Genomic DNA, 26,752 nt, shown 5'->3' with positions numbered 1-26,752 from the left:
GTTCTGGCATTCAGAGATTTCGAATAGGCTCGAATCAACACAAAATGTTGTTAGCGCTGGCGAACTATCGTATTGACCATTTATGTACTTCCCTATTGAAAAATGTATACAACTGTATGTGTAAGGTTACATGCAGAGATAAATAAATTTCAAATCGAAAGAGGAGTTCGTCAGGGCGACACAATATATCCTAAACAGTTTTCCACCGTATTGCAATATGCAATTAAAAGAGCAAAGGGAAGAAGTGGGCATCAATATCACCGGAGAGCTGTTGAGCCACATAAGGTTCGCTGATGACAGTGTCATAACTTCCGACAGTTTTGACTAGACTCAGACTATGTTGGAGAGCCTTCATGAAGCGTGCAAAAAAGTCTGTTTAAAAATAAATTTTACTAATACGCAATGTATGACCAACTTTATCATGAGCGAGAATATCTCAGTTAACGGTAGGAGTATTGAGCAGGTTGCCTGATATCTGCGACACGAGATCAGGATTCGCCGAGATAATAAAACCTGAGAGCTGAACAGGAGAAAAGGCTTCGCGTGGGCGGCCTTTGGAAAGCTTAGGGATGTTTCCAAATCAAACATTTATATGTCTTAAAATTTCGGTACCTTTCAGAACAGTGTAAAACTCACTTGGGAAGCTGGGATAAACATGGGCGAAGAAAACAAGATTGCTCCGTTACTTGCTCATGCAGGGGCCGAGCAACCAAGAACCTTGTGACATATCTCATGCCCATGTTAGGGTGGGAGTTGGGCAATGGATCTTGGAAGAACATAGAAAGTACTGGGAGTACAGCGCGACTCCTTGCGGCAAGGCAGTTGGTAGGACCTCCATAACCAGTGCGAAAAACGAACTGTTAGATCGCAGCAGGCAAAAAATAAGGAGGATAGTAGTCTTTTTAACAGGACACGCCCCCCTTCAAAAAACACCTCTTCAGGATGGGACTGAGCGATCAACCGACCTGCAAGAGGTGCGAATCAGAGGCCGAAACTACTCTACATATTGTGTGTCACTGCACGTTATATGCAACAGGTAGACGAAGACTCCTGCGAGGGGATGAAGTTCTACCAGAGCAAGTCTTGCGTATCGCCTCAAGATTCTGTTGGAATTTATTGAATACACAGGGATAATGAGGCAGTAAAATACCAGGGCACAATAGGACAGAAATGACCGCGGTGGTGAGCCAAACACCAGCTCGAAGGTGAGGTAAGGGTTTGAGTGGCTAAACAGCTAAGCTGTAGTCCCACACAGCCTAGAGCGCCAGATCATCAGCTCTGGGTGTGCGTAAGAGAGCATTTCCTAAGCTGCGAGTTGCTCAGAGCTATATGGAGGGTGATCCGGCATAGGACGGGTATGATTGATATCATAGAGAGAGTTGCAACCGTGAAGTAGAACTGGGCCGGCCATTGGATACGAACAACGGATGGAAGATGGTCAAAGCGTATTCTGGAGTGGAGACCAAGGCGCCAAGCCTATAGACACAGAGGCAGATCACCAACAAAGTGGACGGATGATATAAAGAGAATCCTTACTGGATACAGTACGCACAAGACCGAAAGTGGTAGCAGACACTAAAGGAGGCCTATGTCCAGCAGTTGACGCGAACGACTGTTTGTTGATGATGATGAAGAATCATGATGTCTAAGATAGTAACTACATTATCTAATAAATGAAACCGAACTCAAACTTTAAAAATAAAAATATATTAATAGACAATTTATAATAACAATTCAGAAATACCTTTACAGGTATTAGATAATAACCACTCTGTAACGTTAAATTATATACATCTCAGCAAAAATGTTAACAATGTAAATTAATATTAAACGTGTCCATAATAGCTGGGATAATATTGAGAACTATAGTATTTATAACAAAAAACAAACATATTTTTAATATTATTATGTTAGTGCCGATTAAAATTTCTATAATGCTAATACACTTTGAACAACTTTTTTGAAATTGTGGATATAAATGCGAATTATATTGCAGATAATTGTGAAGGAATACATTATATCGTCGGCATCAACAAATTAATTCACTTAACATATATGGTTGACTGTCTAAACTTATTAATTTTAAAATACTTAAAATATTATAGTGCAGGTATAAAATTCTTAGAAAATTGCGAGATTCAGAACAGTAACATAATAGAGATTATCAAACCATCATGCATATAGTGTCGCGACAAATAAATAAATTTAAAGTATACATGCTTAGATGTTTCCAGCCTTTAGTTTATTTCACTTACATAACTAGTCGCCCTAAATGCGCTCAGTGAGTGTTAGGTACTCATCTTTTATAAACTAGAGCATTACATTTTCAGATGATAACATGTATTATATTTGCAAATTTTCAAGTCTTAAATTTCTTAAGTTTTAAGTCGTATCTAAATAACTTTATCTTGGTGTTTTCAAAATATACTAAAGTACAGTGGGGAAAACTGAGCAGATAGCTTAACTGAACAGTATTTTAGTAGCTACTTCCATTGCATCCAGCTGAGCCTGTGAAAATGGTTTACACAGATTATATAATTTGCAATATATGCGAGTGTAAGCTACAGCGGTTGTGCTGGATGTAAAAAAACTGGCAATCCTCCAATTTGTAGTTTTAGATTATCTATTTCAAATGAGAAGAATGCGAATGTTTAGAAATCAATACTTACATTAGCGAACGAACTTGATTTTAGCTTAAATTCGCAAAATACGTATAGAAATATGAATATTTCCAAAACCTAGTTCAGAATACCCTACGTTACTCGGCTTCCATTTTGTTCAATATTATGAATTAAAACAGTTCTAATGTAGATGAAACGTAATTCTTAATAAATCATAGCGCCTCTACTGGTTCGTTCGGCTGCCTTTCCACTCAACGTGTAAAAGATAAGTGGCGAAGGCATACACAAGGGTGTTGAGGATACCAAACACCTGGAAAGAACAAAATAATTAGTTACTGAATCAAAAATAGAAATATGCTTACATTAGTTTAATTTGCAATGTTCCTACAAATTGTGTTAGAGCAAGCAAAAACACTTACAAAATGAACAATCGTATAAGAAGAAATTTTTCATCGTGAGACTCTTGAAAAAGCTAGTATTAGTAACCAACTAGTTAGTAATTACTAATTTATATTTTAAAACGATTACCATCAGCTTAAGTTAAGTCTTTGAAAGTCTACATAAAATAGCTAAAAGCATTCCTGTAATAATTAGGAAGAAGCAAGGTCTTTACCTAAAATCACCTGCAATTTGCAAAATAATAATAAATTCAAAGCTTTACTGGATTTTATCCGGTATGTTAAATTTCCCACGTTAATAATTGAAACAACCTTGTCGTAGAAGGTCAGAGAAACAAAACCGATAAGTGAAACTGTTGACACAAAACCTCTCGGGTATCTTGAAACAACGCAAAATTAAGGATTTAAACCACCAAATCTAATTGCAGCCTTCAATTGTTCAAATGCTGCCAGTAGCAACAGAAAATATTCAGTTAAGATTAATAGAGAGTTAAGGGCTGGCAAGTTTTGAAATTTTTTTCAAAAAAAATTTCAGAACGAAGTGCCAAAGTTCTAAAACATTTATTCCCCAGTTCAATGTTCCGCAAAAAAACGACAAGTCAGTTATTTATCAATTTAATTGTAAAACGTGGAAAAATCGGCTTTTCAAAAAAATTCTACATTATTTTCAATATTACAAAATGGTTAATAGCACAACTGTTTGCAAGTTGCTCGCATTTATCTGTGATTAACCATATTAAAAATCCGTTTAGCCATACAGAAACTTGTTCTAAATATGATTGCAGTATTCTACAAAGAGCGACCAATTTCGACAGAACACAATTGCAAAATTCTAGCTATAATGAATTGAATTCGGTTCCTAACATACAAAGACGAAGGAATTTGTACAAATACCGCGACAAAAACATACAAAGCAATCTGTAGGTCCGTCTTGTACTATGGACGATACATACAGACATCAGAGCAAATTGCACTAAGACTAATAACACGACTAAGACTCCCCCAAATCTCACTACACAATCCATCAAACGAATTACTTTACCAACGCACAAACATGGAGAAAATAAAAACAGACTAAAAGGAACTGACACAAAATGGAAAAACCACCCGCATAACTGGACTATACTAAACCCTCTTTGACCCACAAGACAGACAAGACATTCTCGTTTTCACTTTCCAACAAATACTTTTCCTGAACACCTACAAACGCCAGAACTAACTCAATTGTAATACCATTATGTTTTTATGTAATATTACGATTATTCTAATTTTAAGAATTAAGTGCAGTTTTTTTCCTTTGGAAATAAATATTATATACTATATATGAATTGAATTAACAAATCGTGTATTAAAGACTAAAAATATTGAATAAGTACACGATTGGTTAATTCATTTTTTCCAGTGTGTACACACCAGTTCGTGTTTTGAATCTGATCTATCCAAATATTGCAACAATTTGTTTGCAAATCCTCACGTACCAATTCGTCGTATTTTACTGCTGCCGAGATTTCCTACTTTTTATGAAATATTTGTCATTCTGTACAGGTTTCTACATACTGTACCTGCAGTGCGCCAGAAATAAAGATTGAGGCTTTTGGAATTTCAAAAGAAAAAATGTTGTTTGTCTCTGACACCTAAATGATTGCAAAGTAAATTTTAATAGATCGTATGGCAATTTTCGTTTCCTTATTTTTAGTACTTGCACTTCTTTAATAATTCTTCTCGATACCTCCCTGTTGTTAATTTTTTCAGTTTATTGTACTTTTCAATAGTTTTTGATTTTCGTCTGAGTAACATTACGTGTTCTCCATATCTTTCTAACCAAAATTCTTTCTCTTGCGATTGATTCAGTTCCTATGTGTAGATCGACAGCGTTTACTTTTTATGATCATGGATATAAATAGGATGTTTATTGTAGTTACTCCGTTGAGAGTAACTCTGTAACCATAAGCTTTGTGTTTAATATCTGTAAGTTTTATATAATAAATTGTTGGTCATCAAGGATCATCGGCACAGCTACGACTACTTATTATTGAAGCCTTAATAATTTCATATCTTTACTGGACGCTTTCGGTGTCATGAATATTTCGTCGCTGTATAAATTGTGCCAAAGCAGAGGAAGATCTCAAGCCTGCATGCTTTATTTAATTCCATAAGGATTGGAGTATATTGATTATCCTTTGTATTTTTATCCTTGCCTGAATTTTATAGTAATCCTAAAAGGTTTTTGTGCTTGACGATGTCAAAAGTTTCACACAATTGGCGAAACAGAAATGAAGCTCTTTTTGCGCCTTCAACTATGAATTTTGGAATAAGATTTGCAACGCGGAGAAGAGTTATCGCTTTCAGTGCTACCCAACCATTTTTGAAATTTTGTTTTAACTCTAGCAACATAAATTTCAAACATACTAAGGAGTAATTTATTAAGCTAAAAAGACCATATTCTTCAAATCTCCTGTCCCTTTATTGATAGAACCAAGACAACTAGTGCAAGTTACAAAATACGAGTTGTACAAAACAAAATAGTTTTCAAAGTACAAATTTGTTAGTAAAAATTCTGGAAGATAAGTTGATACAAATCAAAACATGAAAACCAAATAATTGATCATGATCGTGAAATACCGTTGCTATGTATGCAATTTCATGTTGTTTCACTTTAATTTTTTAAATTCCTTATTTTATTCAATGACGTTCTCTAGTACTCCTTTCATTTGCTGAATTAAGTAGCACATATAAGAAATTATTTACCTATTCAAGGTTTAAGAATAATCGGGTCGCTTCAGTTCTTATATAAAAAGTTGGCTCCTCAAATATGGCACAGAGAGATTATACAGAAATTTTACAACACTAATGCAAAAATGTAGATATATCGAAAATCCCAAAAGAACGGAACATATCACAGATTAGCCCAATACACAACAAAAGGGATAAGTTTAGATGCGAGAACTATCGAGGCATTGAGGTCACAAGCACTATGAGCAGAATGATTGAACAAATTTTGAAAAATACGATGGAAATAAATTCAGAAACAGAAGCTCAAGAACAAGCTGGATTTTGTGCGGGTAAATCAGTCGTGGACCATATATTCGCGTTAACGCAAGTTATAGAGACAAGATGGCACGCAACCAACAAATCCATCTCTTATTTGCATTAAGCAAACTCTGAGAAATATTAGAGAAAACAAACATAAATGTCGAGCTAATTAAAGCCATCAAGTCTCTACAAACAACTTGTAATGAAGACAAAATCAGGAAAACAAATAACACCCGGCTTCATAGGATTAAAAGGATTGAAACAAGGATTACCTCACCGACCTTATTCAAAATATACCTGGAGGAAACCTGGAAGAAATTAAAAGAGAAGTGCAATACTATGAGCAAACCAGTCTCAGAGACAGCTCTATTTACTCTATCATCCGCGTATGATCAAGTAGGTACTAATCGCGCAAGGCCACGACGATTTTAGCTATATGACCCGAAAGCTAATTCTATGAAGAATATCAACACGGGAGTCTGCAAGTAAACATACAAACGACAGCGACCATGGTGATAAACGGAGAACAACAAACAACTGAGAAACTAAGAATGTAAGAACACCAAATCCCGAAGCAAGTAATGAACTGGCAGCCAAGAGGGCAAAGACTACCCGGAAGACCGATAAAGCTGGACAGATGGTATCGACAGGGATCTTAGAGACAGATAGAATGAAGACGATCTATGGAAAGGCCGAGATTGATGGAAAATGGAAATCGGAAGACGTCGTAAAACGTTTTTTTGGTGCAGATTTACCCCTTCCCAACCCACTGTTTGGACTGTTCATCCACAGTCACAAAACGACGCCTAAAGTATCGCGGATTGCGCTGCAAAATCTGCAAACCGTCCATACAACACCTCACACGATTTCGTTTTTGATCAATAGTGAGCAATCGCGGCACCCATCTGGCGGACAACTTTTTTAGGCCCAAATGTTGATGCAAAATATTATGCACTTGTTCATTGGGTGAACATTTTTGACCATTTGTAGGTCTTAGGCGATTTGCCTTTCATAAAGTAGTGTTTAATCAGTACGCCAAATTTCAGTTTCAGATGAACACCCAACACAAAAAAATAAACTGATCTTGCGGCTGAAACTTGGTGTGCGTTCTTCCAAGAGATTTTACTAACTAAAAATAATTTCAATAGGCTATCTGCACTATTTTTGTAACATATTGTTTGTAACCGATATGCGAGTCTTGATGGTAAACATTTCAATGCAAGGAAAATGGTTAACAATAATCTCACTTTTCCAATTCAATTGAGAAAATATTTTGCAATTTAACATTGCTCTTACTAGAAGCAATAATCATATTATTTTCATTGGACCGTTTGAACAAAATGTCTGTAATCTACTGTTTAAATATTTTAAATTTTCAATTGTTAAGAAAGTTTGATTTGCGCACTAAGCCCTAATAAACCGTTCATGGAGAAAACGATATATTAGAGTCATCTCTATGCAAATTTAAGGTATTTAATCATTATATGATCTCCATACAGGAATACAGCACTTTCGTGCTTATCACAAACATGTCTGATTCAACAATTCTAATTGCAAAACAAGTTTTAGCAAAATGTCTTTGTTTTTTAGTTTAATCTACTTTGAAACCAAGTGAGAATGTCAACAATAATAATAATGGGTTTGTCCGTGACAAACTGCTATGTTAATTGATAGACATTCCAGTAAGAGAAAGGGGTCACGAATTAAAAATCTAGCTGCCTGAATATGAATTAGTAATAGATAAATTTAGGTATTTAAGAACTCGCGCAACTAACTAAGCTACTTTAGCATAGTCGTTTATGCTGCCCTACATTTTCAACTTCATCTGAGCAATTCAGTAGTTAAGTACGCTCTTTATATGAAGTTTTATTCATATGTGATAGGTAATTGCACATATAATAGGTAAAATAACACAATAAACACGTTATTTTCCATGCATATTTCCTGGTTTATGAATATTTTTTCAATTAATTATCAATTGTATTAACTTGTCCGGCTCAAATGAATATCAGAACCTTCAGCGTTTTGTCATTAAAATATTATGTACTTTCTTTGCAAGCGGAAAACGTTCTTTTAATTATTAATTATATAGGCAAAGCATGTTATAGTAGCAGTATTTAAAAACTTATTTCTACAAAGGGGATTTTTTTAATAGTTCGTTCTTCGTAGGAAAAAAGCTTCAGAAACTTGTCAAATTATTTTATATCTTTTATTTCAATCCGACAGATTGTTACTTTAATAACTAGTTAAATATTTGAAAATAGTTTGTTTACTAATTACTGAGTCGTAAATGCGTAGTGATTTTTATTTGTATTCCGTTACAGCACACGCTTTTATATGGAAAAGGAACCTCACTTTAAGTTTAAGCGGTTCATTTTCATCTGATAATCATAATAAGCACAAACCGCTTCGTGAAAAATAGAAATTTAATTTAAATTTAATAAGGTAAGGTTTTAGAACTCAGCTTTGCCCGATCATTTTTGTCGAACCAGTAGCAACCGCTGATAACTAAAAATAAAATATTACGTAAACGTTAATAATCAATAGAAATTAAATTGAATTGTGCCATTTGGACATGATTTATTTTGTCCTTTAATTAAATTCTATTCAGCTTCAACTAGTATCTTCATCATTCTAAAACATTAACTGTAAACTAACGCTTCGAAAATTATTCCTACTTAAAAGAGCATATGGCTCAAAATGTATTTTTCATTCTTATCGAGATGGTAATAAATTATTAATCTTCCGTTATGGTTTACATTTACGAATCCCTGTATATAACAGCATGGCTTGATTATACTAAGTTTTGATTGTTGTTTATTTCATTATTGAAGGACAGACCATTTAGATTTCACGCTGTTTTTACTAATTTTAAAAAATTAGCAAATTATTTTTTGCTTAAGGATTCATTAAGTTAATAGTGTTTTTCTGCTGAGAATTAGTTTAAATTAAAACTTTCTTGAATTGTCATTAGGAATTTCTCAGATTAACAAATTATATAATGTTTAACGTTAAACGTTTTCCACAGTACACATAATATGTAAAATCAAAGTGTTCTGCTGCGAACAAAGCTTTAATTCGAGCAAAATTCTTCAGAGCAAAGACATCAACTATTAGTGTTTTTCTGTTGTGAATGGCAGTCTAAATTAAACTTCTTGAAGTCTTAGAAGGGATTGCTCAGATGTACACTTTTTAACTTTTTTCGTATAGTTTGCGTTAGTTAATTAAGATGCCCCTGCTAGCAAGTAGCTGGTATGGAGGGAATGCGATGTTACGGCATAACTGGTGTCGGAGCTGATCCATTCTTATTTTATTAAAAAACTACAAGGTTTAAAGATCTGCACATTATCATACACGTATCGTTTCAGGCACGTAGCGAGATTTCTGGCAATAGAACAAGCTTACGATATAACTTATTTACCTCACTTTGTCACGGAAAGATATCCATGAAACTTGAATTGTGAATACTCGTGGAAAAATAAAATATCTGGCTTACCAATTTGCACTCAATTGTTACCAAATTGGAAGGTTTTGTTTTGAGAAAATAACAAAGAAAAAGTCTCATATTTGTGTAATCGTGAAGTAAACTGATATTTATCGCTTTCGTTTGCACTCGTGAATAAAAGAAAATCGAAAATTCTGTAGATCATGTTGCTTTGAATTAGTAAATAGCTCATTCCCCACTCGATTATCCAAATCTTCACTATTCATTGAAAACTTAGTTCTGGAAACACATGTCACGCATATTAGGAGTTTTTCATTTGACCCGATTTTCCGCAATTGCCCTTTAACATAATTGATCTAGTATCTGTTTACTACAATTTTTTTTAAAGAAAATGTAATTTAATTTTTTCGTCAAACTAATAGAACTAAATATTTAATTTAGTAGAATTTTGTGTGTTTTTTTCGCCCTTTTTACCTAAATTTTCGTTTATTGAAATTAACGACTGAAAGCGAACGTTATTTGTTTTGTGAAAAAAACAAATCAACAAATTATTTATTAAGTTGATGCAAGATGCTATAAACAAAACTAGATGGTAATAGATTTGTTGTGGTAGAATTGCACTAATTGGAATTAAAATAGAATCCAAAATATGCAAATCTCGGATAAATAACGACACTTTTAAATTGCAATCTTGCTGCTAGAATTAGTCAAAGCTTTAAAAGGATATTTTTACTTACCCCTGCTGTTATTTGCGCTCCCCTCCTAGGATGCCCTGGATGTAGTGACGACGAAACAATCAGTTGTAGAATGAAAGCGATGAAGTAACAAACTGTGCAAATACCCGTATTTACTAGTTCCTAAAAAAATATCATAATTTATTACATTCAGAACAAGTGTTTTAAAGCGGTGTCATGCTACTTAAAGATCAATTTTATTAACCGGTTAGCTTATATAATTATTAAACTAGTCAATGCAGTCGATCCTTATACAAAACTACAATAGATTTTACACACTTAATGAGCTGAACATGAGAGTAAGCTGGTCTGTTCCACTTGAGTCAAGGTGTACAAATTGTTAAATAAATGTATTTTTGAAATACAAGAAAGCATATTGAAAGTGTTTATTTTACAACTTAATCGATTATCAGCACTGGTACAAAAAATATCGTCGAGTAGGGTTGAGTCTCCCCCAAAAATTTTCTGAAAGTAGCAAATTACTTTCAGGACCTAAATCACAAGAAATTTTTCGAGCATAATCACAAAAACGATTTTGGATTGGAGGTTCGGTGTAAAAGTTATATGGGCTACCTGTCGCAATAAAAATTAAGGACAGATTTACCAGTGTCTAAACTAGCTAGACTAAACTAACCAGACGTCTTTTCGTACAAATATCTGTTTTTAAAATTTTCTTATAAACCGTAAGAAAATAATAAATTTAAAAATCAGTGTGTTTTAATGCTGTGAGTTTATCTGAAAGTTTACCAGTTAACAAAGCTTTATTGCAAAAATAAATTTCAATCAAGCTAACAATAAAGATTGTGCAAAATTAAATTATTTGTTCGCCGCTTTTAATAAAATGTAGAAAGTTTACTGCTTTTCTTAAAATATATAACTTTTAGCAACAACAAGTTGAAAAACCAAAATCCCCTCTTAACATATAAAAGTAACTAACAAACTTTAAAGAAATATGTGACGGTTGGTAAGTAAAAAACCAACCAGTTCATTAAGTCTTTGCATTAGTGACTCTGAAGATCAACAGATGAAGCTGAGGGTTAACCATTAGAAAGATTTGTTTGCCGATAAGCGACTCCTGAAAGGTTTGACAAAATCAACCGCAAACGCAAACAATTTAGAACTAAAATTGAAACACTAAATAAACTTACCAAATATGATCATAAAATCGGAATAGAAGAAAAGATTTTGCGAATACAATATAAAGACTTATATGGATGCCTACAGACGATTCAATCAAATAACTAGCATTGAAGCCACAATTTTGACCAGATGGCATCAACAATTTTACCAAATCAAGTATTAATATAAGAACGAATCATTGGGTAAACTAGTCAAGTGTTCATTTAGTATAAGTAGCACAAGGCACCTGTACTAGAATCTTAGGTATACCAAAGTTAAATACCCTGAATTGCATAGAAATTTTTAATTATATTAAACACTGAAGATTATTTAAGTTAAGGCTAATAAAACCGACAATTATTTAGTAGAATTAAAATATTTAAATTTTGTTAAGAAATATATGTAAATTATGCATTATGTATATGCATAAAATTAAGAAAAGCTACCCGGAAACAAAAGCACGATTTATTTTAGGATATTAAAAAATATTTAAAAACACTAATTCCGTTTGAATTTTGATCTAAAGGGTCCAGTAACACGACCAACGATACAGGATATTTATTGGCTTTTGGAAAACTACTGAAGATTTTCTGATACCAAGGGTCTTAGAGGAAAAAATAATTCTGGATACATTTCAGTCCGAAACAACTTTAATTTTAGTAATCAATTACGAACCAAGAGAACGTTTACCACTAGTTGTGTGTACAAGTACTTACCGTGAGTATCCAGTTAATTGGAAAAGTAAGTGCCTCTCTTATACCCAGAAGATAAACGAATATCCATATTATCGTACCAATAAAACTGACTGTGACCACAAATAGGAAAAAGTGTGATCCTCCATAATATGCTGGGGACGCTAAAGCCATGCAGAAGATACCAAGCACCTGAAACAAACAAAAAAAATATTTTAGACGTTTCTTTAAATTTATTTGTACATTTTTTGTGGAGAAATTATTTACAAGCGGGATATATTCAATACGATGCAATTAAGAAAAGGTGTTTTGTTAGATTTGGAATATGACCTCCCTCCAATAATTGTAGTTAGCCGATGATAAAACTTAATAAATGCGTTCATAAAGAACTATGGTACACAGTAGGGATGGTCAGTATTTAACGTAACCGCTAAAATAACAGTGTTCCAGACGGGTAACCTGTAACCGCAGTTCCGCTTTGCCAATTTAACCGGTTGTTGTTGGAACCGTCTCATCAACCCGAAAAAGTGATTCGGACCAGCACAGAACCGATGCGACATAATCTTGCCAAACACAAGTCACACTTCAAAACACAGTTTACAAGTTCTTAATTACTAGGCGAACTAACAATATAAACAAGATTTGGATTGTAATTAATTATTATACTGGGTCCTCATATACTGATCCTCAACTAATTTAAACGACAAAATTAACTGCCATATTGTTTACACAAAAATATTGCATGACGGGCAAATTTGTTTTAAAATTAAATTGATTACCCAAGAGTTAATAATACTAGAGGAACAGGGTTCAAATTGCGAAAACGTTTTGGTTTGGGTTAATGATTTGCCTCTTAACAAGTTTTATTATTTTCAAATACAATTGTGTTTGCCAGTTTTTCAGATTGAGAAATCCAAATTTTAAATCGTTTGGATCCATTTAAAACAATTTTAATAATTTGTTAAATCTCACGCACACTTTTTAAGTTTTAAAATAACCGTTGTTTTGTCGGCAATATTTCGTTATTCAACAATATCAAAACAAAAAAAATGTACTTAGTTCAAGTAGATATCTGTCTCCGTTTTCGAAACATTTCACATTAAATCTTCTAGTTATTTTTTGACCAAACTCAAATTGCATCTCCAAATAAAAGAAATATTCTGCTTAAGTTTTCAGTAAAACAAAACATATAAAATAAACATAATTTATTTACGCATGTTAAGAACTACTTTTCAGCTCCTCTCCAGACCAAACTCAATAAACTCCTTGAAAATTATTAGTATATAATAATTGTTGAAAATGCTCTCCCCTGACTTCGATATACATATTTATTAACCCTATTATTAAATTATTCTCGTGTTAAAAAAAAATGTTTTCTTCTGCAGTTACATTATTGAAAAATTAAGTATCTACTATGGCTTTTCTGTTTAGGCATAAAAACCGAAAAAGCTGCAAAATTGAATTCTGACATGAAGATAGGAATAAGATTTTGAGGATACTTGTTTTGCTTACACTCGTGGTTTTCGCTACTTGTGTCTGCTAATTTCTTAATTCTGCATCACTCGATTTAAGATTTATTCTTCTTCGTGGCCCCGCGATGTCCAATTAGAACAAAAACTACCAGTTTCTCCAATCCATTGAAACAGATTAACTAAATGGCTCCAGATTATTTGAAGTTGCTCAGTCTGGGAACTACGAGCTAAGTAACCGAATATTTGGATTTTTCGATAGAAAAAATCCCACACACAATTTTTGAAAGTAGTAAAATACCCTGCGCCTCGAAAACTTTTAACTTTCGGATATGACAAATTTGCATATAACGCAATATTTTTGCTCAAGCAATACAATGTATGTCAGTGAATGTTCTCACATTAGTTGAGAATGGGAATAGGACGGGGAATAGGTGGGAACAGACTTGATTTGCTGTTTTAGAGGTTTTCTGCCACATGGTGTGAAATAGATAGCTTCGGTATCACCATCGAATCGTAACCAAATTTAGATGATAAAATATTTTTATTTTGAATTAGCTTCTAGGTAGGTATACAGGGTGTCCCGTGAGCACATGATCAAACGGGTACTGCGATATTCTTTGGATAAGACGATCTGACCTAACTTTTATTAACAAAAAATGTTTGGCTTCTCTGCTATTGATGGTCAAAGTTATTCAAAAAAAATATCTTTTTTGAAATATCGGGAGAATAGTAAGATATATTTTGGTGAGACTGGCCGGGAATTTGTTCTTATGTAAGACTCAAATATTTTGATGAAATAATCGAGTTCAGCCGTTTTGGACAAGTTGTGAATTCTTGAGTGTTGTGGTACAAAAACTACCAGAACTTTTTATTTGGTGGATGAAATCAACTAATTTTTTTCAGTTGATGCACTAATCATTTATTCACAATCTTGTGCTCTTTGTAAAATCTCGCACCATTCACATCGCACATCGTACCATTCTCCCGATATTTCAAAAAGATAAATTTTTTGAAGAACTTTGACTATCAATACCAGAGGAGCCAGATATTTTTTGTTAATAAAAGTTAGGTCAGATCGTCTTCGTTTCATGTAGTATCCCTTTGATCATGTGCTTGCGGGACACCCTGTATATCTACTATTTCTTATCGCCATCCTAAGGAACATAGAGGTGAGTTCATTTTCCAACACTATCCTGCTTCAGTTGCAAAATCACCACCCCAATTAATGAAGCACGGTTATTAAAACTGTTGAAAATATACCTATAATGAGAAATCGTCATTAACTGAATAAATTCACTATTCTTCTAGTCTATTACATAAGAAAGGTCAAGTTTATATTACAATTGAAATTGCTCCAAATGTTAAAGGTCTATATAACTTAGTAGATCAAATTGTATTGAAAACCATGATAATTCACCTGCTTGTCTGGGTTGCCCAAGGAAATGATAAGAAATCTTAACGGTATTCGGCGTTCGTAAACCGAAAGTCAATAGAAGGCAGTGCAGGTATTCAAATAGTAAAAGTCACTGAACCTTTAATATTGTTCATAAACCAGTCACGCAACCATCGTAATAGAATTTTCTTTTTTTACTATGCTACTTTCTCGTGCCACATTATTTACCTAAGGTTAGGTGAACATTTTGATTGAAGATGCTCATGAACTTTTCCAGTTAAACTTGTGTCCCACTAAAAACGTACCTTGTGTTATAGTATATATGTATTTTGAATGCGGAAGTAAATATGTTTGTTAAAATAGCTTCTAATTGTGGGGTTTTATAATTTTAGACTCACCATATGGATGAATTCAAATTAACTATAAATATAAATAAGTTTGTCAACCGACACGATTTTGAATATTTATTTCTGACATCCTCTAACTGCTTTTTGTTCTAAACCCAGCTGTTACGTCAATTACAACAGAAAATTTATTTATTTTGAGTACACAGTGAAATTTTTTGTTTCAAGCTAAATTTGTACGTTGCGGTAAGTGAATGAATGGAAATAATAGCTGTGAGTAATCGAAAGACCATCTAATAATTGATTATAAATTATATGCAAAACGACGAGTAGGTATAGTGTTTTATATTTGATTTAAGTTCGAATAATGGATTGCAAATGATGCAATAAGCCGTAAAGATTTTGTTACCGTTAGATGTGAACATGTTCTAGGTTTTCTCAATTTTTTTTAAACCATTTCCTCTGAAATGTTAAATTCATGGTTTATCCAAGAATGGCAAATAGAATATTTACGAAAATTCGAATTTCTACAAACGCAAGGAATAGTGCCTGCATCACAATATTTGAGTGTTTTAAGTATGCATTTGGACAATTGATCAAACTGCGAAAAAAGTACTTATGTGCCATAAACGATTTTTCCTAAACAGTTTTATGATCAAGAAAGTTAGAGGAACAAATTGAAATGTAACCATATCGCAGCGGTCTTTAAAATATAAAGCGTTAATATATTTCGTGAAATACTTACTGTTAAACAAACGTTTTTTTGAAAATAAACAACTATTGAATTAAATGAAATAAAGCAATTGAGTGACAAAAATATTGGACTATATTTAGTTTTGATCTTCCTCTAAAGATGCTAGCATAGCTGCCGAAACGCGCGTCAAGAATTTATACATTGTTTAGGCAAACTGGTAAAACGTTGATTATTTATTTAATAAGAAAAAATGGTCAATAAGTCAATAACCAATCAAAAATAAATTTATTTTGCTGGACTGGTGCAACGTATATGTAATTGAATCCATGTGCTGTCCTAAATTTGATCACAGTTCTTTACTAAGATTTGATTCATTAAGCAATAAAAATAAAATGTATCTTTTGGCAAAATGCAACTGCCCATGTTTCACATTGCTTGTATGTGCGCCAAACACATATACCTACATCTTATAGTTTATGCAGTGATATCGAGCAGGCCGATTTTTTATTCAATTGAAGGGGCAAATGCAGAGGCAAGTTGTCGTAAGCGTTCACTTCCCAAATTGATATTTTCTGACTCAATTTAGCTACCCCCTTTCTAATTTATGCCTATACCAATGTGAATGTTAAATAATTTGTTAACTATCTATACACGTATATCTAATTTCCAATATTTTATTTGATTCTGATTGTAGCCAGCACAGTTAGAATAATCTAATTTCTCCGACATTTAATTTTTTGTTGTGAATCAGTTTAATGTAATTTTACAAAAAAAGATTTAAGGTAAGAAAAATATAAGTTTCTCGGTTAGATGTTTTGGACAGAATATGTTTCTTAGATCTTCATCGTTTTGTATTAGGGTACTATTCCGAAACCGACAAGATACTAATTTATTTGTCGCATTCTTTGTGAGACAAGATATTCCAGCATTACCATTTGCCTCGATGCAACAACTTGTCCCAGATATTAAAATACACCTTACAATCTATATTCATCGACTATCAACGACAAACTGATCGACCATCTAAAAAGTATAACTTGTACCAAAGCGACATATGAAGTTTTAAGAACTTTACTTTAAACCGAACGGTAGTAGTGCAGCTTGAAGATATGGAAACGGACGAAATCAACATCCGAAAAGGCGTCCAGCAGGACGTCCGGTCCCCGCAATTGTTTAATTTGAATTCGCAGTTTGTGCTTTAAAGGGCGCTTTACGAGAGAGAAGAAGGGGTGAATATTGGAGGGAGGCTAATCAATAATATTAGATACGGAGGCGATACTGCAATACTAACAGATGACTGAAGATGAAGAACTACAAACCCTATCCGATAGAGTTAGGAGACTGAAACTTTGTTATTTGCTTTTTATGAGCGCAAATGCCAAATATAGAAATATGAAAACACACTAGCTCCCAAAAATGACAGAGGTGTACTAGGAATACCTAAAAAGGCGGTAAAATGTGTTCTGAAAATATAAGGATATATCATTACCTTATACAAGACATAGCTTCATTCATTGCTTTTCGAACAGCTGACTACGGATGCGATGTTTCACATAGAAGACAATCGTGAGGAGTTTGAAAAAACGAGATCATCACATAGAGTTAATGCATCAAAACATGGAAAAAGCTTGCTTAGGGAGAAGTAGAAGAAGAGTAGAATTTAAAAAACTGTCGACTATCTTCACAGTTGCCAGTGGTTTCAAAGGAGAAAACGCTTGATCCCGGCACCCGGGAGTCGCTGCCTTATTGTGGCTTTAGCTGATAATATAAATATACACCAATAACTACACACCCATAAAAGTAGCAGATAGGCTGTCCGAGAAAATATGCGTAATAACTGGAGTAAGACAGGGAGACTAATCTATACCCTATTCAACATAATCGTGGACGAAATGACCACAGAGGTCAAGAAGATGGGGCGCGGATATGGGATGGTGGCAAAAAATCAGAGTAATATGCTACGTTAACGATGCCGTATTGATATCGTAGAGCGAAGACGATTTGCAAAGGCTTCTTTACAAGTCCGATCGAATTTCAAAATGCAGCAATCGTCAAACGAAACACATTGTCTAACTATAGTTAAGGAGTCAAACAGATGCAAACTCACAGCATGCGGAAAGAGCATAGAACAAGTCATGAACCTCAAATACCTAGGCGTCAATATAACAAGCAGCAGGGACTTGGAAAAAGAAGTGAAATCACAAATAATAAAACCGTCGTTGATATCGGGCTATCTGTGACCTGTGCGAAGACCTGTGTAAGACGGATCATGACATACACTCCCACAACGAAGCGACCTCGCAGAACAGCAGAGATGAGAACATTAAGAGGCATAACAGGCTGTAGTTTGCGAGACCGCATGAGAAGCCATGAAATTATAACACATAGCGACATTCAAGATGTGGTAAGATGGGGCGGCAATAGAAGAAGAGAGTGAAGAGACCAGCTGAACAGGATGGACAATACGGGTCTACAAAAAAACGCGAAAGAGGGAATTTTGGTATGGAAAATAGCTCCTGGACGACCCCCCAAACGATGGCATGGCAGCTGCACCTCGGCATCTCAACTACTGCTGCAATTGTTGAAGACAAATAGAACACATTCTTACAACAAAGGATAACAATAAGAAATAAAACTATTCGTGTGAAACAATTTCATATCATTAGAAGAAGATGTCATTATTCTGGAAGACATATTGGAAGACGATTGCTCGCACATGAATTAAAACGATGAAACAAAACCTTCAAGAGCAGATAGAAAATATGGTTGGTCAATCTAAATATTTGGCAGCTGCAATTATCTTTGATAACAATATAATAGGTACCAGAAGTTAACAGTAGAATACAAGAAGGAAATCGCTGATGTCTTGTGCTGCAGGAGGTGTCAAAACCGAAATATATATTAATCCGTTAATAAATAGGCATTGGGCATTCAGCTAATATGTAGTAAATCCTATTTTGAAATACATATGCAGGTGACTAATGTAGTAGAGGTGTGCTAAACGGTTACAGTAATGGACGTTGATGAAACAACAAGGAAATGGACTGGGGCTCGCATAAAGAATAATTCCGGGGAGTAGTCAGGAATACCACACAAGAAGATGGAAAATTCCTAAAATGAACCAGATGTAATTAAAATAATAATGATCCCAACTTGGGGTGATAGTAAAAAGATCGTGCAAGAATACCACTATTTGGCACCCCAAAGATAGGAGAGATAAAATTGCAACGGACCAAAGGCATGAGACAAGCAAAGGAATCAATTAGTTACAGAAAGTGGAGACAAAATTTAAAATCAGCAAAAACCTAATTTGGATTAAAGTGTTACAGGGAGAAGGAAAGAGCTGTAATGAATTTAACTAACATCCTGTACCCAAATGCAAAATATACAGCATTTTCACAAGGCTTGTTAATTATTTTAAAGTTCTCCTTTTATTCCACTAAGCTTAAATTCGGATTATCAATTAAATTTAGAAACACTCCGCATCAGATGTTGATAAATGGAGTATATTTAGAACACCAATAATTATTATTTTATTTACTAAATCCTATTGCAATATGTACACATGAATGTACTAGTTTAGAATGACAACTCTTTTACTACTTGGCTAGGCGTTTTGTACCACTGCCAAAAAAACTATTTGAGTGTATTCTCTTAAAAAACCTAGACATGCAGGATTTAACTGCTTTATAGTTACAGCCAGTATTTTTTTATGAGAAACTAAAAGAAGTAAAATAACATTTTGATGGCGTATAACATCACCCATGTAATATAATGTGTTGATAGGCAATGTTTATTAATAGAAAATACAATCAACACAAGAAATAATCCGCTATTTAACATGTTGTAACAGCCTACATGTTGTATATTTATTTGTGCATCACAGCCTAGTAACTTAAGTAAATAATACTAAAAGTTGCAATGAATTTCGCACGATTATGGCTTAAAACATTTATTTGCCCCTATTAATTCATGCCTTTATTACTCAATCGTTTACTGTCAAGTAATTATTAGTATGACTAAATGTATTCGTGATTAGCCTGAATTAAGAACTGCATAACTCACTAGTTATTCGAGTCGCCGCGGAAGCAGCTGCATGTCTAACGCACCAGTGCATTTAGTAGGCAAGGAATAAATATTTACTTGGTCAACAGCTAGGCTGTATAATCCAATAACCCAGAGTTTAAGAATACCAGCTCCGGACGATTGGTTAGATACCATTTCCCAAATCTCATACAGAAAAAAGGAACCTTGTAACAATCTTAATAACTTTTTGGAAACCTTTACCAATCAAACAGATCTTGCTTCTGAACACTGCTCTGCGAATGATACAAAAAACTTCAAATTCCCAAATTTTCTACATCGTTTATTTGCCAAATGTAACATAATGGAATAACAATAAATTATGTAGCGCTCGTGACAAGCGGCTTTTCAAATCCATTTATTAGAAATGAAAACTTGTCGCTTTGAAGCTCCATTAGAGAAAACGGCGTTATTGGGTTCATTAACGCTCAATTCTCTGATCTGAATTTAATTAAAACATGTTCATGTACTTGGCTTTTGTTGAAATAAATATGTTTAAATATGCCTTTATAATAATGTCAACCTTGAAAAATATACTTAAAGGGTATTTATAAATCAAGTTACAGCACATGTCCCTGAGTTGCATCCTAGATCCCAGCTCGAACTTTTACGTAACTATTTACGTACATATAAGTGCATTATCTACTACGGCACTAATGCTGTAGGTGTGTTTATTACAGTTTTTGACTAATATTTTCTTATTTTAATTTTGTTAAATATATTTACAAGGCAGACAAAACACTCCCGTTTTCGTACCCCAACAGATACTTAACTAGAACACCTACAAACGCAACTGAACTAACTACTAAGACCTGTTTGTTTTGTAAGCCAAGAATTTTCTTTTTTTTATTGCTGATTAGTTGATACGAGTGTTGGAAATTGGAATTAATTTTAGAATAAGCTAGGCTAAGATACATATGTACTACACAAGGGCAGAAAGACCAATTGTGTGGATAGCCGTTTCTATAGGAAATAAAGATTATTTATATATATTATATATTCATTATTTGTATATATTTATATATATTATATATAAGTTCAAGCCGTGGCGGACTTCGACGTTCGTCGCTTGTACCGTAATATAGTATTTTTAATTTTGCCCATATCCCCTTCTGCGACGCAGCACTCCAACTAGCAACTAGAGTGTCCGAGATGAACATTTTTGTGGGCCATCAATATAACCGACGCAAAGTAAAAATAAAATAGAAATGTAAATTGGAAACCAAACCAGCATATAAAATTATAATATTCTTTTACACTTTACTCATTAACTCTAAGGATCATTTGAAATTGGCTAATTGGCTGAAATGGAGTTCGGTTTACGATAAGCTGAAAATCCAGGGTTCAAAAATTAATCATGCGCTATGCAATATATATCAAGAAATACTATACACGAAGGTGATCAAAATGGAGAATGTTTTGTCATATACAAAAAAAGTTATAAATTTTTTTAAGATCCGGAGGCGTATATCAACGACAATTCACTGTGGGTTACGTCGGTTTTCTTGCTCCAAGCCTTTTAAACAATTCTGGGATTTGAAACAATAAATGTGTTCGTTTTTACAAACTAAAAATTCAGATACAAGCTTTTTCACCCATCAAATATGGTTGCAAGATTTATCTTTTATGGTTGATCTAACGAAACACTTATGCTATTTAAATTTACAAGGCAAGGATCAGATCATTACGAACATGATTAACATTAAGAAAGCATTCATATGGAAACTATCTCTGTTGGAAAATCTACTCAAAAATGAATATTTAAGGCACTTCCTAATTGTGCTGCCTAACGTGCAACAAGAACAAATCCACTTTAGATGATACCGATATGATTGATCAAGAATATGCAGACAAAAATTAAAATACTGAATTTGAAACAAAGTTTAAAGCTTTTAATTCTTTGGAAGACAAACTTTGTGTGTTTTCTTCGACGTTCTCAATAAAAATATACTCAGTACCCAGTAATATGCAAAGTGACTGAGATTCAGTGCCACTCAAATTTAGAAGTTAAACTAATTGAAGTGGGTGTGCCTCAGTTTTACAAATATTTTCCGGCAAGATTTGAAAATACTCGAAAATTCGCATATGAAATTATTTCCATGTAATAGGAAAAGACATGCACCAAGACTACTTGAAGAAACAGCTGAGATTGAAGTTCTCGGTCAGTTTGCCATGAACCCAAGTTTATCTTACCAGTTAGGTCCAGAATGTAAGTTACCAGAATAGGTCTCACCCACAAAATCGATTAGAAAACGACTAAAGTCGAATAAGAGTCATCCACAGACAATTCTTCAAAAGCTTTCTAACGACAACCCGGGCAGAAGAATTAAATTTTGTAAATCTATAACCCAGGAAATTGGTGACGAACCCGGGCTTGTAAAAATAATTTGTTTTACTGATAAGTGTTATTTTTATTTAAACGGTATTGTTAATAAACAAAACTGCCGTTATTGGTTAGATTATATTTAGAGAAGGTATATCCAGTGCCCTGAAAGGCTTTTAATTGGAGGGTGTTATTATTGGGTAGTTAATTAATAGCGGAGGAACTTGAATGGTGCAGTTTTTGCAGGTGCTCCGCAGTATGTACTTCCAGTTAGATAATGGTTGGATAATCATTATTCAAATAAATGAATTGGTAGACGATGTCCCATTGAAACGCCACCACAGTTTTCTAATTTAAGACAGTGCTGTTCTTTCGTTTATGCGGACTGATCAAAGAAAAGAGCCTCTTCTAATTTACTGGCATATTCCTTTCAGTATATCCTCGATCACTGCGAGTAGACAGATATTTTTCCATTCGCCTAACAGCAACAATTCCCTAATAGAAGATGTCGACCGCAGAACAAAACGGGATTGTTTTGTTCCTCTTGTAAAGCATAGAGTGCCTATAATCGTCCAGTTGTGGGGAGTTTATCAGCGGCGGAAACAGTCTATGGAAGTTTAAGAAAGTAAGCAGAAAACCAGAGCTCCACCCTGAAGTTCAGCTCCAACATTTTATATTGCTGAATGTCTGTGTCGCAGTCTACTGCATGCAAGAGTATCTATTGTATCGTTGGCAACATTTTCTCTTATGAGCAACAACTTTAACCTATTAGCGCGCTCAATTTTATATTCTGGAATCTTGGGCCTCTGGGACGCAAGCCATGTTTCCGCGTCAAATTTTTATAACTACAGGTAGATACTAAAATTGACTCCGGAGTCCACACGAGTTCTATTAATTTATCCTCAAAACTGAAGCTGAGAACCTCAACGTTTTGGCTATTTCTCTTAAGTTGCCCTAGGATGCCAGGCTGGAAATATCGTGATGCATAACCGAGCAATCATTTTCAGAATTTTAATGGAACAACTGAAATATGTGAAATGTGAAATATTTACATAGAAACAGTACAGCTGCGTCTTTTAAAATTTGCATATAGTAGAGCAGATTTGTCTGTGCCCCATCAGAGCTTCAATCTAGGAAACATTGTATCTTCTGATTTTTAATTATCTCCGCATCACGGCATTTTATTTAGTTTCCTGTTTTTACAGGCTTGTGTCTACAAATTTTCTAATTAGTTTTAAATTTTTTCTTATGAAACTTTTTCCAATGTGTTTAAAATATGTGTGATGGAAGCGAAATATTTGTGTTTCTAATTTAACTTATTTTATTTTTAATTTAACGTTATGTATGCAGAAAATTTGGAGTTGAAAGCTCAATAATTAATCGTAATTAGCCGTAAGTTCGTACGTTCAAAGTGTTCCTGCTTATGGGCCTGCAACAGTTTACTCATTCAGTGATCAGACGTCTATAACTGTCTATTACAATCACTTGTTACGTGAAAGCTTTTTTTATAATTAATATTTTATTTGTATATCAACAGACATTCAGCTATTGATTCTGTTTGCGACAGCTCACAGTCCAAAACCACCAATTCCAGTATTCCGCTAAGTAGTTGTTATAACGACTATTAAAAGCGTAGTCGAAATATAGCGATGAATGATCTATACCCACTTAATATAATTTAAGTGCAATTTTGGGGTTCAATATCCACTGCTAACGAATGTTATCTAATGTCAGTGCAAAATGTTCTCTTCCCAATGGTTCCAACATATAAAGGCTTTAATGGCACCTACGCAAACCGACAGCTAATTGTGCATAATTTATATCGAACAATTTTATTACAAAATTTTATTAGAAACAGGTATGCGAATACATATCGAGACAATGATTTGCTAGATTGTTTACCTTTCGATACTTATCCCACCAGCGCATGTCGCAATTATCGGCTTTTACATACCAAGCTAGGAACGTGAAGAATGTTCGTCTATTACCGCAATCTATTACCACTATCATGACAGAGAACATATTATAGGTGAGCCGTAACCAACACTTTTACAGAATTAGAAATTGTGATTTGAAGCTGACGCTTGAAGCAAAATGATAGTTTACTCGATTTTAAACAGTTTACCTTCTGAATCTCTACTTGATGAACTTTATGTAATTTTCTTTAACCGATCTGCCTGTCCCTTTTTATTTAATAAGTACCTGCCTACATAACTTAAAGTACATGTAAAACTTAATATCATATAATATCTGCACTGACGCTAGTTCTCACATTAAAAAACAACATAAATTCTGATTTTCCAAAGTTGAATAAATGAGAGTCCAAACTTTTTATAAAGTTTTGCACCTATTTCCAGGCGACGGCGACCACATCCTGGACGATTATATCACTGGATATTAACCACAACATACCGTATTTATAAAAGTTAGTTATTCTTACCTGCTCGTAATATATGTATAAGCTTAACCCGCCTGATGAGAGCGAATAGGCTTTTCAAATATTAACTTTTTCTCGTAGTTAATTTGGTTATACAGGGAGGTTCGAAATTCAATTTAAAGCATCAAGTAGTTCCAGCAGTCCAGATGTAGCACTGGTGCAAAACGATCACTTGATGAGTTGTTTCTTGAAAAGATAGAGGCAAAGTTATACGAAACTCCAAAACCGTCTTATTCTTGGGTATAACTACTGCTCTCACAATGGCTTCGGAAATTAGCGGTTCAATTGCGACACTTTCGCCTTGTTGATCAAATTTCACTTTTTTGTAGGAATCAATTTGAGGGTAGTAAACAGCAGACTAGTTCGCGGGTCTTTCGTGCAGAAAATGCCGAAAGACTAGAAGCTAGACATCTCTAGCTTCCTGCGACCCAGGAAAGATAAAAATATCATAACAAATACACACAGTCAGAAAAATAAATCAGAATTAGAAGCTATTCTTAGGCCCGATTCCACCAAGAGTGATTAAATTCTTGGTTAATTAATCGCAATAATTTTTTAATCACCACTTTAATCATGATTAAATTGTCAATTGTTCCACAACAAACATTTTAACTCCGTAACCGGAACTCCTTTAAATGATTATCTAACGATTATCATCAGTCTCACCGGGTAAGATCGTATTTCATTTGAATCCACGGTTCTGATTGGTTCAAACAGCTGACAGATCAACTGAAATAATTTTCTCCCAAAATAGTATTCACATGTCGCTGGAACATTGATAGAGAAATATCCTTTTCTATCTAGAAATATTTCTGCGTTGTCTCCCCCAAAGCGTTGTACTTATTATGAGTACAGTCCAACACTGAAATAAGTTTGGGAAAAAGAGCTAATGCATAAAAAATTACTTGTGCTGCACTTATTTCCCTTTTTGTAGATGGGAGTTTAATGTAATTTCGAGCTAATGTGGCTATTGCAGCAGTTACTCGATGTACAATTCGATGCGGACTAGTTTTGCTTACTCGAAAAAAGTCTCCAGCAGCAATAAGATGCGATCCAGTTGCATAATACTTCAACACAAGTAAAAGTTGTGTTGTGGGTGGAATAGTGTTGTTTCTAAAAAATCCATTTAATGAACATGTGGCAATTTTACTATTACTTATTTATCATAACTTTCTGTAGTGTGTTGCAGGTCTATTTCTATTTTCAGCAGTAACATTTGGACAGTGTTTTTCGATAAGCGAAATAGCGTATAAAAACTCAAGGTGTTCATGATTTCAAAATAATAGACTCGCGGAGTAAATATTTGGGGTCTTCTAACAACCTGAATGTCACTATTCTCATCAGTCGGCCACAAAACATCGCCATAAAACAAACCCAACATGTGTTTACTTAAAATTGTTTGAGGTTATAGTACTACACTAATCGTGATTATCGTCAATAACCAGTCATTTTAGGCGATTAAGTTAACCACTGATTAAGTGTCCATAATCGTGGTTAAAATTATGGTGGAACGCAAAGTGTTGATTAAATAGTTTTAGGCCCATTTTCATCAAGCGATCTTAAACCAGTTTAACGTCTGAAACTCAGTTTGAGGCGCGAAACGGATTTCACCAGAACCTTAAACTTAGTTTGTGCTTAAACGCGTTTAAAGAAACGAACTGGCCGATTTTGGGCGTTTATAGCTTTAAACGCCGTTTAAAGACTTGATCTAACCTCACTGTGTAAAAAATTGTTGTTGTCGGTCGACCGAAAAATAATAAAATATAAATGGCACGTAGGCCAGTTTATAACTTAATTTTCGAAGAAGTCTACGAATATTTTAATGTTACTTATGTACTTTGTCTGTCCTGTCTGTAATTGTGTCGCCGATAAGCCAACTTCTCGGTGCTTTGCGGTTTTATGTCACAGAATGCATGCAAATTTCTGCTAGAGATTTTAAGGGTTTCAGCACAACTACATCACAT

At 34.1% G+C, this 26,752-nt stretch overlaps 1 protein-coding gene across 1 annotated transcript in view; it reads right to left on the bottom strand.

The window, feature by feature from the left end:
* Positions 1-1,688: 1,688 nt before the first annotated feature.
* Positions 1,689-26,752, bottom strand: part of LOC109544380 (CKLF-like MARVEL transmembrane domain-containing protein 4) — a 59,905-nt gene continuing 34,841 nt past the window's right edge. Inside the window, exons 3-5 of the mRNA XM_048666877.1 lie at positions 12,067-12,234; positions 10,235-10,354; positions 1,689-2,931 (exon numbers count right to left, since the gene is read on the bottom strand). Of these exons, the coding sequence (XP_048522834.1) occupies positions 2,845-2,931; positions 10,235-10,354; positions 12,067-12,234 (375 nt within the window). The 3' untranslated portion in view covers positions 1,689-2,844. The remainder of the gene's footprint in view (positions 2,932-10,234; positions 10,355-12,066; positions 12,235-26,752) is intronic.

The sequence above is a fragment of the Dendroctonus ponderosae genome, unplaced genomic scaffold, assembly GCF_020466585.1.
Source record: "Dendroctonus ponderosae isolate FM_Combo_2020 unplaced genomic scaffold, Dpon_F_20191213v2 Dpon_F_20191213_5, whole genome shotgun sequence".
Classification (NCBI taxonomy): Eukaryota; Metazoa; Arthropoda; class Insecta; order Coleoptera; family Curculionidae; genus Dendroctonus; species Dendroctonus ponderosae.
This window is presented reverse-complemented; position numbering and strand designations above follow the sequence as displayed.